The sequence below is a fragment of the Globicephala melas genome, chromosome 2, assembly GCF_963455315.2.
Source record: "Globicephala melas chromosome 2, mGloMel1.2, whole genome shotgun sequence".
In the NCBI taxonomy this organism is placed as follows: domain Eukaryota; kingdom Metazoa; phylum Chordata; class Mammalia; order Artiodactyla; family Delphinidae; genus Globicephala; species Globicephala melas.
Window position 1 is genome coordinate 95,238,584 of NC_083315.2, and position 14,952 is coordinate 95,253,535.

Here is a 14,952-nt window from a genome sequence, read left to right on the forward strand (position 1 = left end):
CAAAATGGTACAGCCACTTGGGAAAACAATTTGGCAGTTTCTTATAAAACTAAGCATACTCTTCCCATATGATCCAGCAATTGTGCTCCTTGGTATTTACCCGAGGGAATCAAAAACATGTCCACACAAAAACCTGCACACAAATGTTTACAGCAGCCTTATTTATAATTGCTAAAACTTGGAAGAAACTAAGTTTGTTTATCTATTCAGTAGGCTCAATGGATACACAAACAGTGGTATATCCAGACAATGGAATATTACTCAGTATTGAAAAAAAAAGACATGAAAAAACCTTACGTGCATATTACAAAGTGAAAGGTTACATACTGTATGATTCCAACTATATGACATTCTGGTAAAGGTAAAACTATGGAGACAGTAAAAAGGTCAGTGGTTGCCAGGATCTGTGTTTGGGAGAAGGGAGAGGTAAGGAGGGAAGAACAGGCAGAGAACAGAGGATTTTTAGGTCAGTGAAAAAAGTCTATATGATACTATAATGATGGACACATATCATTATATATTTGTCCAAATCCACAGAATGCACAACACCAAGAATGAACCCTACTGTAAACTATGCACTTTGGGTGATTATATGATGTATCAATGTAGGTTCACCAACTGTAACAAATGTACCACTCAGGTGGTACTTACCACTTTTTGGCCACATATTTAATTTACACACACATGCAAGTGTGCGTATGTGTTTATACATATAGCTTTACCTAATTCTTTTAATAGCAGCTTAGTATTCCATTGAATGGATGACTTAATTTAACTAGTCTGATTTATATATATATAGGCTTTTCCCCACCTTTTGTGTTACAAACAATACTGCATAAATTATCCTTATACATATTTATCTTTAATACACATGTCCAAGTGTATCTATATCAGAAATTGCTAAAAGTAAAAATGCTGGATTAAAAAGTTTGTATGCTTCAATTCAAAAAGCAATTTAAATGGATATATCCAACTCGAACCACCTACTCAGTATTAGTAGTGTCTTAAACAGGAAAGAAAGTTTAATAAAAATAGTTAATGACTGAAGAGGTTATCTCATTCCTGGCCTTGTTTCCTGCAGTTTTGAATTTTACTTTCATTAGCACTTTAATCACATGGTAGGAACATAAAGAGAAACAGAAGTATTTCAATTTTAATTATGTTGTAGGACTAAAGGACTGATGTGGGATGAAGTAAGATTTCTGGATTACTTTTTTTTTTTAAAAAGATCTTTATTTTTGGCTGCATTGGGTCTTCACTGCTGCATGCAGGCTTTCTCTAGTGGCGGCGAGCTTGTGCTACTCTTCTTTGCGGTGCGCAGGCTTCTCATTGTGGTGGCTTCTCCTGTTGTGGAGCATAGGCTCTAGGTGCTTGGGCTTCAGTAGTTGTGGCTCGTGGGCTCTAGGGCACAGGCTGGATTACTTTTGCATGATTATAACCTCTCCAATGTTTTTTTTTTTAATTTTTATTGGAGTATAATTGACTTACAACGTGTGTTAGTTTCACATGTACAGCAAAGTGAATCAGTTATACATATACATATATCCACTCTTCTTTTTAAAGTGTATTTTTGACTCATTTTGGGTCTTTGTTGCTGTGCGCAGGCTCTCTCTAGTTGCGGCGAGCAGGGCCCACTCTTAATCGTGGTGTGTGGGCTTCTCACTGCGGTGGCCTCTCTTGTTATGGAGCATGGGTTCTGAGCGCACAGGCTTCAGTAGTTGTGGCCTGTGGGCTCAGTAGTTGTGGCTCGCAAGCTCTAGAGCGCAGGCTCAGTGGTTGTGGCGCACAGGCTTAGCTGCTCTGAGGCATGTGGGATCTTCCTGGACCAGGGCTCGAACCTGTGTTCCCTGCACTGGCAGGCGGATTCTTAACCACTGTGCCACCAGGGAAGCCCCATATATCCACTCTTTTAAAAGATACATGATATCTTTTCATGAAGAAAATACAAAGCTTTTTTGAGCACTATAGATGAGCTAAATAGAAGGATATATTATATATTCATGGAAAAGAAGGCTAAATTCTTCCCCAAACTAATATACAGATTCAGTGCAATTCAAATACAGACTGCAGATGGATTTTTCAACAAACTTGATAAGCTAATTCTAATTTTTTTTTTTTGGCCACACCCCATGGCATGTGGGATCCTAGTTCCCCAACCAGGGAATGAACCCACACCCCCTGCACTGGAAGGTGGAGTCTTAACCACTGGATCACTGGGGAAGTCCCAAGCTAATTCTAAGTTCTGTGGAAGAGTAAACAGCTCCCCCACCCACCAACAAAAAAGAGAAGAAGAAAAAAGTGGTAGATGCACTTGCTCTACAGATATTAAGACTTGCTATAGAGTTAAAACATCCTATAGTAAAGAAGACAAGTGGCACTGGTGCCAGGACAAACAGACCAACAGAAAAGAGAGACCAGAAATAGAAACTTGATATATGACAGATACTACGGCACTGCCTATCAGCAGGGGGAAGGATCCAATAAGTGGTGCTGTTAACAATCAGTAATCCATATGGAAAAAATAAAAGTGGAACAAAAATCAGTTTGTTTTACGAACAAAACTGCAAAACTTTTAGAATAAAATCAAGAGAAAAATCTTTCAGATAAGGGTGGGGAGGAGTTTTTAAAAACACCACCACGAAAAGAATGATAAATTCAATTGTATTATATTTTGGAACATCTGTTCACCAAAACACCATAAAAAGAGTGAAAAACCACCATAAACTAGGAGATACTGGCCAAAAATAAAATTCAAAAAGAAGTGTCACTGAAAATTTTATTACTCAATAACAAGTTATATAAGAGTATATGGTTAAAATTAGTTTGTAATGGAATATTCAGCGTTATTTCTCTAACCTCTCAAATGCTCAAAATATCTCTCTTATAGTCACAGAACACACGAATCTTATAGACTAATTTGCCCAAGAGCCTTTTTATAGCACATCAATATCAAGGGCCCATTTCTGTACACCCTAAAGAAACTCTTGCACAAGAATAGCTGAGGGGCAAGAAAGTTTGTACTAGCAGTATGCCTAATATCAAAAATATGGAAACAACTAAAATATCTACTGGCAGAAGAAAAAGAATTACCAAGAAAAGCATAAGAATGCTAATAAGCAAACACAGTCCAAGGTAAAGGTCACCTCTAGGATGAAGGCAAGGGAACAGGATTGGAGGTGCTCTTTTTTAAAAGTTTTTTGCTTTCTCAGGTATTCATTACATGTATTATTTTCTATGTATTAAATACATCATAAACCTTTGATTGTAAGACCATAATACATGTGGTCTTATTCATCTGCAGTGAAATGACCTCCAGGAACTTGAAAGTAAGTGAAATTGAGTAAAAGAACTATAATGGCCTCCAGGCCTATTAGATTTAACTAAAACCTGACTGAGAGCACTAGCAGTTTGAAAGAATGTACCTAATCCATCAAAAGGATTTAAGTAGTCCACGGAAGCACAGAAAATGAGCCAAAGACAAACACTGACAATACCTGTTTAAGCACTGCTAGAGGGAAAAACCTAAACTAGTGTTAGGTGACAATTCTCCATGGGTCTCACTTCTGCAGATACAGTGAGTAGAGGTACTATCTGCCTTTGCTTCAGACTATCTTTTCAAAGATGTGTGAATAGGGAAACCCTTGAAAGATATAGTATCTCTCCTTCGAAGTTAGGTTTGTTTAGTTAACGAGTATAACAAAGACACTGTGTCCCTCCCTGGCAAAAGTCAGGCAGGATTATCGCCCATTATAAAAGACTGAGGTTCCCCAAAACTCAGGGTTCCAATATTGGGATGCAAACCCACTGAGTGTGCAATATTCACCTGAGCAGCTTAGCACCACCCCCATGGGACTTGGGAAGCAAGGGGAACTGACACAAACATGAAGCTCATGCTACTCTATTGTGCTGTGAGTAACAGTCCTTTGTCTCTGACCTAGCAGTCTTATGTCTTCTGGCAGCATTCATATAACTTGCTAGCTAGGGTTAAATCTCACACTCTTCATATTTCTTGACAGCAACGAAGTAGTCTAGTCCTTTTGGCAAGGCTATTCCTCTGATGTAGGATGCTTCCAAGGTGATGCTGTTAGCATTTATTCATCTATTCTTTCATTCAACAAATATTTACTGGGTGCTTACTCTATCTTAGGAACTTCTAGATTCCTGAACGTATCAGTGAACAAACAAAAAAAGTACAAATAGGAGACAAATTATAATCAGGAAATAAGTGTTATTAAGAAAAGTAAAATAGCATAAGGATACAGTGATGGAAGGGTTGGTATTTCATTTAGAGTGCTCAGGGAAGGCTTCACAGAAGAGGTGACCTGAAGTAAGGAGCAAGCTCCAGGAACATCTGGAGGAAGAGTGTTCCAGATAAAAGGAAGAGCAGATGCAAAGCCCTTGAGGCATAGATATTCTTAATATACTTAAAACATAGGAGGTCGAGGTATTAAGGAGCTTGTGAGTGAGAAAGAATAGAAAATAAATCTGGAGAAGCCACGAACAAAATCATGCACAGCTCTGTAAAACCTCTGTATGTTGTTCTAAATAGGATGTTAGACTTTTATAAAGTTTTGAACACATTTGATTTGTATCTTTTTAAAGGATCACTTTGGTTACTGTGTGAACAGATTATTAGAGTGGATGGGAAGGATAAGAGTAGAAGTAGGGAAATTAGAAGACTATAGCAGTAAGAAATGATGAACGTCTGAGAAATATACTTTGAATGTAGTGCTTACAGGGTTGCTCATTGACTGCTGATATCTACAGTATGAGATTGAGAGAGGAACGAGTCAGGATAGCTTCAAGTTTCTGCCCTGAGCAAATGTATAAGTGATATACCATTTACTTATATGGGAAACACTGGCATTAGACTTAATTAGAGTGGAGGAAGGGGGATAATCCCAACTGGAGTTCCAATTATGGGAGGACCAGAGAGGCTGAATGAATACATGCTATTAGCCTGGTACTTGCCCAGGTCATTATGATAAGTCCCCACCAACGTACATAGCCTGAGAATATATGTTTCTTGCGACCTTAAGTAACCTAATTAATCATATCTATTGGCAGGGAACCTTTCACAATCTGTGTCTAACTTGAATATTTCAAACTATATTTATTTATTTGCTGTGGTATGGCTGTATTGGGACTTGCTGGAAGAAAAATTCCCAGATGATCCAGAAGGTTTTTTATTTTCTCTTTACCCCCTGCCCCCATATTCAAGTTTTTAAGATAAAAACAATTAAATTTTAGGTTTATGCAAGAATGCGAGGGCACACACTGCTGAATTGATCAAGTCTGAATTTCATTAACCTTCTACTTCCTTTTTAATAAATCTGTAGTTCTACCTAAACTTCTCTTCAGTCTAGAAAAATGAAGTAATTCCTCTTTCAGTGTAATTCCTGTGTCCTTGATAGTCTCCTTTGGGTCTTTATCAATTATTCTCTCTGTCCCAAATCTTTAACTTCTCACTTTCTTTAACCCTTCAAATTTTAAACATATTTATTTCCTTGGCCCTCCACCTTCTAGCTCCACCTGCTGTCTAAAGGAAGGCCTCTGTAGTCAAACTTTTGAAAGGAGCTCAGACAAAAAGAAAAAAGTTGTTTCTTCTACTGTCATGAATGCCTCCTAATCCCACTGAAACTATGCTAGGGGTAACAATTACCTTTACAGAGATGAATCCAGGATTCATCCAGGTCCTTTATTGGACCATGTAATTGCAATACATTAATTAACTACTCCTCACTTACCTTTTTAACTCTCCTTCTCAGGCTTCTGAGACATTATTGCCCTTTCCTAGTTCTCCTATCTGTGTGACTGTTCTTCTTCAACACCCTGTCTTTTAACATTTAGTGATCCTCAGTGTTCCAGCTTTGAATACTATTCTTCTTACAAAGTAATTCAAACTTCTCTCATAGTTTTAATTTCCATCGTTAGATAATGACTCCCAACTTTAAGTTCAGTCCGTATCTCTCCCTGAGCCTCAGATTTAGAAACAATATTTGAAGAGACAATGGTGGAGAAATTCCTAAATCTGTTCAAAGATATCAGCCAGATTCAAAAAGCTCTATAAACCCAATAAAAAAACCTAGTACCTAGGCATAGCTAATAAAACAGCAAAAAGCCAAAGATAGACAGCATTTCTCAATAGCAATGATGGAAAAGTGTAGACAATGGTGTGACATCTTTTAAAGTGGTGAAAGAAAATAAATGATAACTTAGAATGTGACAGTCAGCAAAACATCCTTCAAATATGGAGGAAATAAAAGATGTTTCCAGAAAAACGACAATGAAGATTCACCAACAGCAATAAGCAGCCAATGATCCTACATGGTAGTACGGTAATAAACAAGGGATTAAAGAACAGCCAAAAGCATAAGTAGACGGATAAACTGAAATCAATGTTGACTGTTTAAAATATTATTTTGGGAGGTTATAAATACCTACACACAGAATGAATTTCATGACAACAACAACACAAACGGTAAATGAAGAAGAGATAAATGGCATTAAGGTATTGTAGGATCCATGCATTTTCCAGAAGTGGTTTAAAAAACAATCAATTTAGGGTAGATTCTAAGGAGTTAACAATGCGTATTGTGACCTCTAGGATTACAATAAAAGCACTGAACTGTATTATTAATTATCTAATAAAAAAGAAAAATTAAGTAGTTAAATATACCCGAATAAGGCAAGTGGAGGAAATAATGAACAAAGAAAAATGGGGCAAACAGAAAACAAGTAAGATGGTAGATTTATACTATATCAATAATTGCAGTAAAAGTAAGGAGACAAAATACTCTAAAACACAAAAACACCCTGAGAAAAAAACGAAACCCAACTGCATATGGTTTAAAAGAGACATCTTATATATGACATATAAATGTTGAAAGTACAAGGATGGGAAAACACACACTGTGTAAACGTTAGCCAAAAGAAAATATCAGACATAGTAGACTTTTAGGCAAAAAGTATTACCAGAGATAAGGAAGGATATTTCATAATGACAAGAGAGTCAATTCAACATAAAGGTATGACAATTATAAAATTACAAGCAATAGCCTCAAAATATATAAAGTAAATAACTGATGGAATTAAAACAAGATGATTCTACCATCAAAGTTGGAGATTTTTAAACATACCTTGCTCAGTTACTGACAAGCAGATTTTTTTAAAGTTAATAAGGATAACAAACCTGACCTAATATATAGAAAGAACACTACACACAACATCTAAGAATATGAAATCTTTTCAACTGCACATGGCACACGGACCTTATGTTGAGTCATTAAATAAGTCTCAACAAATGTTAACGAATGAAATCATTCAGAGTATATTCTTAGAATATATGCAATAAAAAGAAAAGTAGAAAACCCCAAGTGTTTAAAAATCAATCCATTTCTGAATAATAATGAAAATATGGCATATCATCATTTTGCCAATGACTAATGTCAGAAGCAGGGTAGTACACAGCAATTGACTGCACTATTCATTCAACTTCTAGTATGTTTGAAATTTTCCATAAAAAAGGAATAAAAACCAAAATCCTGTAAAAAGACTTTCTAAAAAGAATTAGAAAATCAGCATAGTCCTGTATCTGTTAAAGAAATCGATCTGTAGCTCAAAATCATCTGATAAAGAAAATTCTGGGCTCAGATGGCTTCACCAGGAAATTCTACCAAACATTTAAGAAAAACAACAAATTTAAACTTTTCCACAAACTGCAAGAAAGAAACACTGCCCAATTTGTTTCATGGAGTTAGCATACCTTGATTACAACACCTGCCTGGGATTTTATGGGAAAAGAAAATTATATGCCAATCTCTTCCATGAACACAGACATAAGAATCCTAGATAAAATATTATTAAACCCAATTTTATGTGTGCATATGTTTATATGTGTATGTATAATGAGTATTATATGGCAACCAAGATGGGTTTATTCCAAGACTGCAAGGTTGAAAACCAATTATTACAATTTACCAATCAACAGAATCAACAAGGAAAAAAATTAGAATCATCTCAATTACTGCAGAAGCATGTCATAAAAAACTTAGTGATGTGGGAATAATAGATAGATACCTTAATCTGTTAAAAGGATCTATGAAAACATACAGCAAATATCATAGTTAATGATGAATGCAATGAATATAGAAAGCTTTCCCCTGAGATAAGGAACAAAATAAGAAAGTCAATCCCTCCTGCACTACAAGTCCTAGCCAGTGTGACAAGAAACAGACATTTAAAAAATTTAAAGTACAGAGTTAATAAATTAGTTTAACAATGTCTCTGGATATAAGGTCAATTTACAAAATATACTTATAATAATTAATAACTAAATAAACTTACAAAAATTAAATACCTAAGAATAAATCTAACAAAAGATAAATGAATGAATTTACCATTTCATGGATTAGAAGATTCAGTATTGTCAAGATGTTAACTTCCTCCAAATTAATTTATGAATGCAATACAATGTCAATCAAAATTCTAGGAGTTTTGTGGAAATTGATAAGCTGACTCTAAAATTTACATACGTCCAAGAACAACAAGATCTTAAAGGACAAAGCTGGGGGACATAACTCCCAGATCCCAGAAATATTATATAACTACTGTTATTTTAAAAGTGTGGTACCACTATAAAAATAGACAAATAGGCTAAGGGAACAGAACAGAGAATAGAAATAGATCCACACACATACAGTCACATGACAAAGCTGAAAATGCAATGCACTTGTTTCAGAAAGCATAGATTTTTTACTATATGGTGCTGGATCACTGGCTATCCAGACTTGGGGGTTGTGGTGCAGGGAGGGAAGCCTTGACCTCAATCTTATACCACTTACAAAAATCAAACATGAAAGAAAAAATAATAAAGTTTCTAAAAGACAACATAAAATATCTTCATGGCTTGGTGAGGATACTCAAAGATTTCTTATACATGACACAAAAAGCACTAACCACAGAGGGAACGATCACTAAATCACTCTTCTATTAAAATTAAGAACTCTTATTCAGCAAAAGACATTATTAAGAGAGTAAAAAGACCACCAGAGAGAAGATATCTGCAATATATATATCCAACAAAGGACTTATTTCCAAAATAAACAAAAAGAAAATGGCTATAAATCAATAAGAAAAAGACAACTCAATATTAGATGTGCAAAATACTTGAATAGGTGCTTTACAAAACAGAATTTCTAAATGGTCAATAAGCATATAAAAAAAGGTGCTCAAAAGCAGTAGTAATCAGGAAAGTATAAACTAAAATCACAATAAAATACTACTTTACTTCCACTAAGTGACTAAATTGGGGAAAAAAAAGGGGGAGGGGGAAAGGGGGGGTGCAATACCAAGTATTCAGGAAAATTCCCACGACTAGTGGGAATGTAAACCTGGTACACCGCTTTGGATTTTTTTGTTTGTAAGTAAAAGTGACACTCCATAAAAATGCACTGTGTTTAATCTGTGGTTCCTTGTGTCTTCTGGCACATGAATGTGTACCCAGCTTTGCGAAACAACAAACAAGATTTAAGTCCAAGGTGGTTTGCAGGACATAAGACCCCGATAGTCTGGCTCTTGTTCTCTTTGCCTCTCTTTTTCACCCTCCATGTTGTTTTCCCCCTAGATCATGCATACCTCTGGCTCATACTGTTCCCTGCTATGGACTAAATGTTTGTGTCACCCCTGCCCCCCCCAAATTATATGAAACCCAAACCCCCAGTGTGATGCTATTTGGAGATGGGGTCTTCAGGAGGTAATTAGGTCATGAAGGGTGTGGTCCTGGTATGATAGGATTAGTGCCCTTTATAAGAGACACCAGAGAGCTTGCTCACTTGGGCGTTCTCTGGCACTGAGACAAAGCAGCTGTCTGTAATCCAAGAAGAGAGCCCTCACTAGGAATCAACCATGCTGGCACCCTAACCTTGGGACTTCCAAGCCTTCAGAACTGGGAAAAAACCTGTTATTTAATCCACCCAGTTTATGGTATTTTGTTATGGCAGACTATGCTGACTAAAATTCCCTCTGTTTAAAACATTCATCCCCTCGCTCCTCCTGTGTTTTCCCCCCCAATTTTCATCACCAGCCCCACCCTCTTAAATTAGTTAACAATTTTTCTCATCCTTGAAAAGTTCAGGTGTATCTTAAGAAAAAACACAAACTCTCATCTTCCACAACGACTTCAATACCCCTATCCTGTGCTCCCAATCACTATGAGCACGTATCTATTATGCCATCATAAACTCTTTTAGAACAGAAACTATGGTTTATGTTCCTCTGTATCCCTCTACTGGATAATGAAAATGTAACTAACACCTTTTCCCCTTTATCATCAAAAAATTTAAAGTCAAATTTATGACTCAATTATTAAACCTGTTTAGGACATTATGACATATATGTATTGTCTCATTCCGGATCTGATTCATTATAAATCTTATTCTCCTGGGTTTCTGTTGTTCTTTGACTGGTAAAGGGCAGATGGTCCTAATGTTCTCATCTAACACATCCGATTTCTATAAATATGAATAATATATTGAAAAATATTTATTTTCTCACCTGATTGGCTTGGCTTTGCAGGTAGACTCTTCTGGCATTCAGATCTTCAAAGGGAGAAGGTCTTGAGCTTCTGTAAGGCTCACTGGTTATAACTGTCTCTTGCTGGAAGAGATGATCTTTCACTAGAGAACTGGAAGTATCCTCTTCAGCTGCCTAATGGGAACAATCCCCAAATCATTAGTTACCAGAATGTAAAAAACAACAACAAAATAAGATACCTTTACAAAAATTTAGCAAATCAGTAAGTATGTACCATGACCATCAATGTGTATGGCAATTCCCCAAACTCAAATGTGCGTTAGGAAGCCATGTCAAAATAAAATAATATGAATTAAAAAAAAAAATCAACTTTATAAGCAAAATGGACTTTCTTAAAAAAAATAACATAGGAAGAATTAGAAGGCTATCCATGCCAAGTGAGAAAGATATCTAATTACAATAAAGCTGTTAATTATAACTAAAAGTGATATATGTACACAGAAAATGAAGAAATTATGAGGAAAAAATACAAATCAATAAAATTGTTACTTTGCAAGTTTTTTTTAAAGAACTTTTTTCTTTTTACACAGTACCAAGGATTGTGCTGTGTGATACGAGGGATCGAAGAAGGAAGACAGTAGTCCACGTAATTTTAAAAGTAATTGAATGAGTGAATTAATTAATTAGCCTGAACTTGCTGATTATTTAGAAGGATTCAAACCATATACAAGACTCAGTGAAGGAGATATGTTCAATCAATGACAGTCACTAACAAAATGCTTTTGGAATTTCATAAACAATATTTCTGTGAAATAAATGTTGAATAAGTGAAACTTAGCACATTACAAAACAGAAAGTCCTGAAAAGGTTTTGTTTCTTTTTTTTATTTTTTTAAGAAATGAGATAACTCTTCGCTATTATTTTTCCCGTTAGTATATAATTATTTGGGAAGAAAAAGTGACAGCCAACTAAAATTACAGAAATACCTTTACTGGCTCACTCTAAAGTAATTTAGAGTAATCATTATAGGGCTAATAATTTTAAAGGTAGAAACATTTACAAGCTTTTTTATAAAAATAAAAAACATTAAAATTTGGTATTACTTCTAATATTAAGCAGTAAAGTTCATAAAAGTTATTAAAATTTGGTATTACTTCTAATATTAAGCAATAAAGTTCATAAAAGTTATAGCTAAGATATTATAAATTTATAAATGCATGTTCTGGTCATTGCTCTGAAACAAAGAAGCTTTGTGACATTTAATTTTTCTGGAACTCAGTTTTTTCAATTAAATAATTATAATACCTATACTGTTTTATGACATGGATTGTCATAAGGATTTAGTGAGATGGTAATATATGTGAAAATGCTCTGAAAACTAAAAGCTGTTATTTTATCAGGAAGCAATTAAACTTTAAAAAATGTATCTGAGAGTCTATTGTCACTTAAAACTACATGTGTCAAACCCAGTTAATTGCTATTTTTAGCTAATTTTCCTAATAGTTATATCAATGTGTTATGACAGTTAATGCTAAGTTATTGGAAAGGAGGTGGCTAAATAATGGTATTCAGCAAACATTCTTTCAAAATTAATGATCAAAATTCGGGAGAGTAAAAAGAATTCAGAAAAAAAAAAAAAAAGAATTCAGGAAGCATATTTATTTGTTCCAGGGAGTTTTCAAAATAAATGACCCAAGTAATTGTCAAAAATCATAAGCAAACTGAATAGAAGAAAACAACAATAACAACAAAAAGGTTTAGAGAAAGGGCCTAGGTTGGAACCTTGTCTTATCCAACTTGGGTATGAAATTTAAGCAATTAACTTCTCTAAATCACAGCTCCTTTTTATTATAAACTGGGTATAGTATTTGTATTAAAAATCTCAAGGTTAGTTGAGATACTCAAGAGATTAAAAACTATAAACAAGCATAAACTGTATTAGTAGTGATCATAAAGTAATTATGCTTTTAATGGTGACAACTATTTTGATCAGGTTGTCTTTACTGTATTCTAATCTAACTGAGAAGTCATTTAAGAATTGTAAAATATAATAAAGCTTACTTAAAAATCTGTATCTTAACAAATACAAAATGTTTACATGACCCAGTGTTTTACTGTACTGACTGAGGTTAATTCTACTTACATTAAACAGTAATAAATTTCATTTTGATTAAAAATAAATACATTATATTTTAAAGGGAAATATCAAAAGTATTGTTTCATTATTAAACAAATAAAATGTGTATAGTATTTGGGTAATAAATGATTTAGTTCAACTTAAAAATGCTTACCAAAATACCTGGAATTAACCTATTAATTAGAAATACTGGGACTTCCCTGGTGGCGCAGTGGATGAGACTCTGCGCTCCCAATGCAAAGGGTCCAGGTTCAATCTAGATCCTACATGCATGCCACAACTAAGAGTTCCCATGCCACAAAGAAGAAGCCCATGAGCCGCAACTAAGACATGGTGCCATCAAATAAATAAATAAATATTTTTTTAAAAAAGAAATATTTCATACTTCACAGTGAATTTATAACTATACACCTAAATGTGTCTCAGCTAATAAAATAACTAAAACATCTTTCAGGTGTCTGATATGGTAAAAATAAACAAACCAACCCTCACTGTTTGAAAATGTAGAGTCTACAATCTATAATAAGGGACATATTATACATGAATTGTGAGAAACTAACATTTTTAGAGAATCCTAAACAGGAAAAGACCATTTTCCTACTACCTATGTCTCTTTCAGCAAGTTTAAATTTAGGTGTATATTAAGTTGACAAAGTATTAAAAAAAGTGGTGATAAGGAAAATGGTCATTCTCATTCACTGCTTATTCTATACACAGGAGGAAAATCCGGACCAACCATTTCTGAAAAGCAATTTCAGTAAAATGTATCAAAAGCTTTTAAAACATTCACACATTTTGACCACTTATTCAATCTAGTAAAGAAAAAAATTGTACTAAATGGAAAGAGCTTTAGGCACAAAATATTTTTCTCAGAATTTTTTTAATAGTAAAAATGAAGAAATAACCTTAATGTCCTAAATTAAGGGAATGGTTATGTAAATTATGGTATGCCCACTTAATGGAATGAGTGGTCATTTGAAATTAGGTTTATGAATAATACCTACTTTGTGGAGAAATGTTTAATGTTAAAAAATCAGTATATAAAATTTTATTTATAGTATTATAACCATAAAAAGATGAAAGGTTAAAAGGATATAAAATGAATGTTAATATTATTCCTTGATGGTACGATTAGGAATGATTTTCCAATTTTTCTAGAGCTTATTTACGTTTATAAGGGTGATTTCTTTTAAATCTAGGTATATACTTTCCCCCCTTCTTTTGATATAGAGTCATAATATTTAAAAATACAATACAATTATATTCTATCAAAATAGTCAAGTAATTCAACTGACTAATGAACTTGCTTTTTGGCATAAGTAGATTCCTCCCTCCACCCCCCCCCCCGCCACTCTGTATTTGAGATAATAAACTGAGACATTGTTCAACCCTTGCCCTAAACCCTTCTGGATTCATGCAGAATATCTCTTTTGGTCATAAAATAAAATAATTTTCTAAACAAGCTAATCTTCTGAGTGTCTTTCAAATCCATTTTCTCTTCTCCATATCCACTTACCTACTCTCTTAATGCAAGCTCTCATTATCCTTTTTTGCCTCTCTTATTTTAGTAGGTTTCTAAGTGATCTCCTTGTTTCCAGTCTTGTGAAAAGGCTAGGCGTGCAAATCTGTTGGTTTTTCTACTCAGAACCCTTCTAAGGTATCCAATTATCAAAGCTCTATTGGGGAACCCTGTACACACTGCAGAATAGAGGGCCGAGAATCATTGTCTGAGGAACGCTTTCAACATACATAATTTACACAATCCATAGAAATGGGCTCTCTCACCCCAGAAGCACTGAGGTACAAGATAAAGTCCAATTTTATTTCACAGGAAAAAGAAACAGACAACAAATACATGAAAAGAAGATGATGGACTTCAATTAAAGACTTAAAAATGTGATGACATTTTTTTATACGGACTAGAAAAGATGGAAAATATAATAATACTCAACACTGGCAAGGGTATGGAGAAACAAGATATTTTGCACTGTTGGTGGGAGTGCATTTTTTCTTTGAGAAAGTCATCGTATATACAGATACATACACACACAAATAATCATCGTAGCACTCTTTTTAACAAAAAAAGAAAAGGAGAAAACATCCTATGGCTGTATCAGCACAGGACTGGTTAAAAAATTATGGTATACGTATATGATAGAATTCTAAAAGCCATTAAAAAGAGCTGTATGCAGTACTCACAAGATATTGCTAAATGAAAAAAAGCTAGGGACAGAACTGTCAGTATGACATGATCCTATCTGTCAAATTGATAGGATGGATGA

The 14,952-nt window shown here is 34.4% G+C and overlaps 1 protein-coding gene across 1 annotated transcript in view; it reads right to left on the reverse strand.

Moving 5' to 3' along the window:
* SPRED1 (sprouty related EVH1 domain containing 1) overlaps positions 1–14,952 on the reverse strand; it is a 118,577-nt gene that overhangs the window by 18,808 nt on the left and 84,817 nt on the right. The window contains exon 5 of the mRNA XM_030842934.2: positions 10,555–10,707. Within this exon, the coding sequence (XP_030698794.1) occupies positions 10,555–10,707 (153 nt within the window). The remainder of the gene's footprint in view (positions 1–10,554; positions 10,708–14,952) is intronic.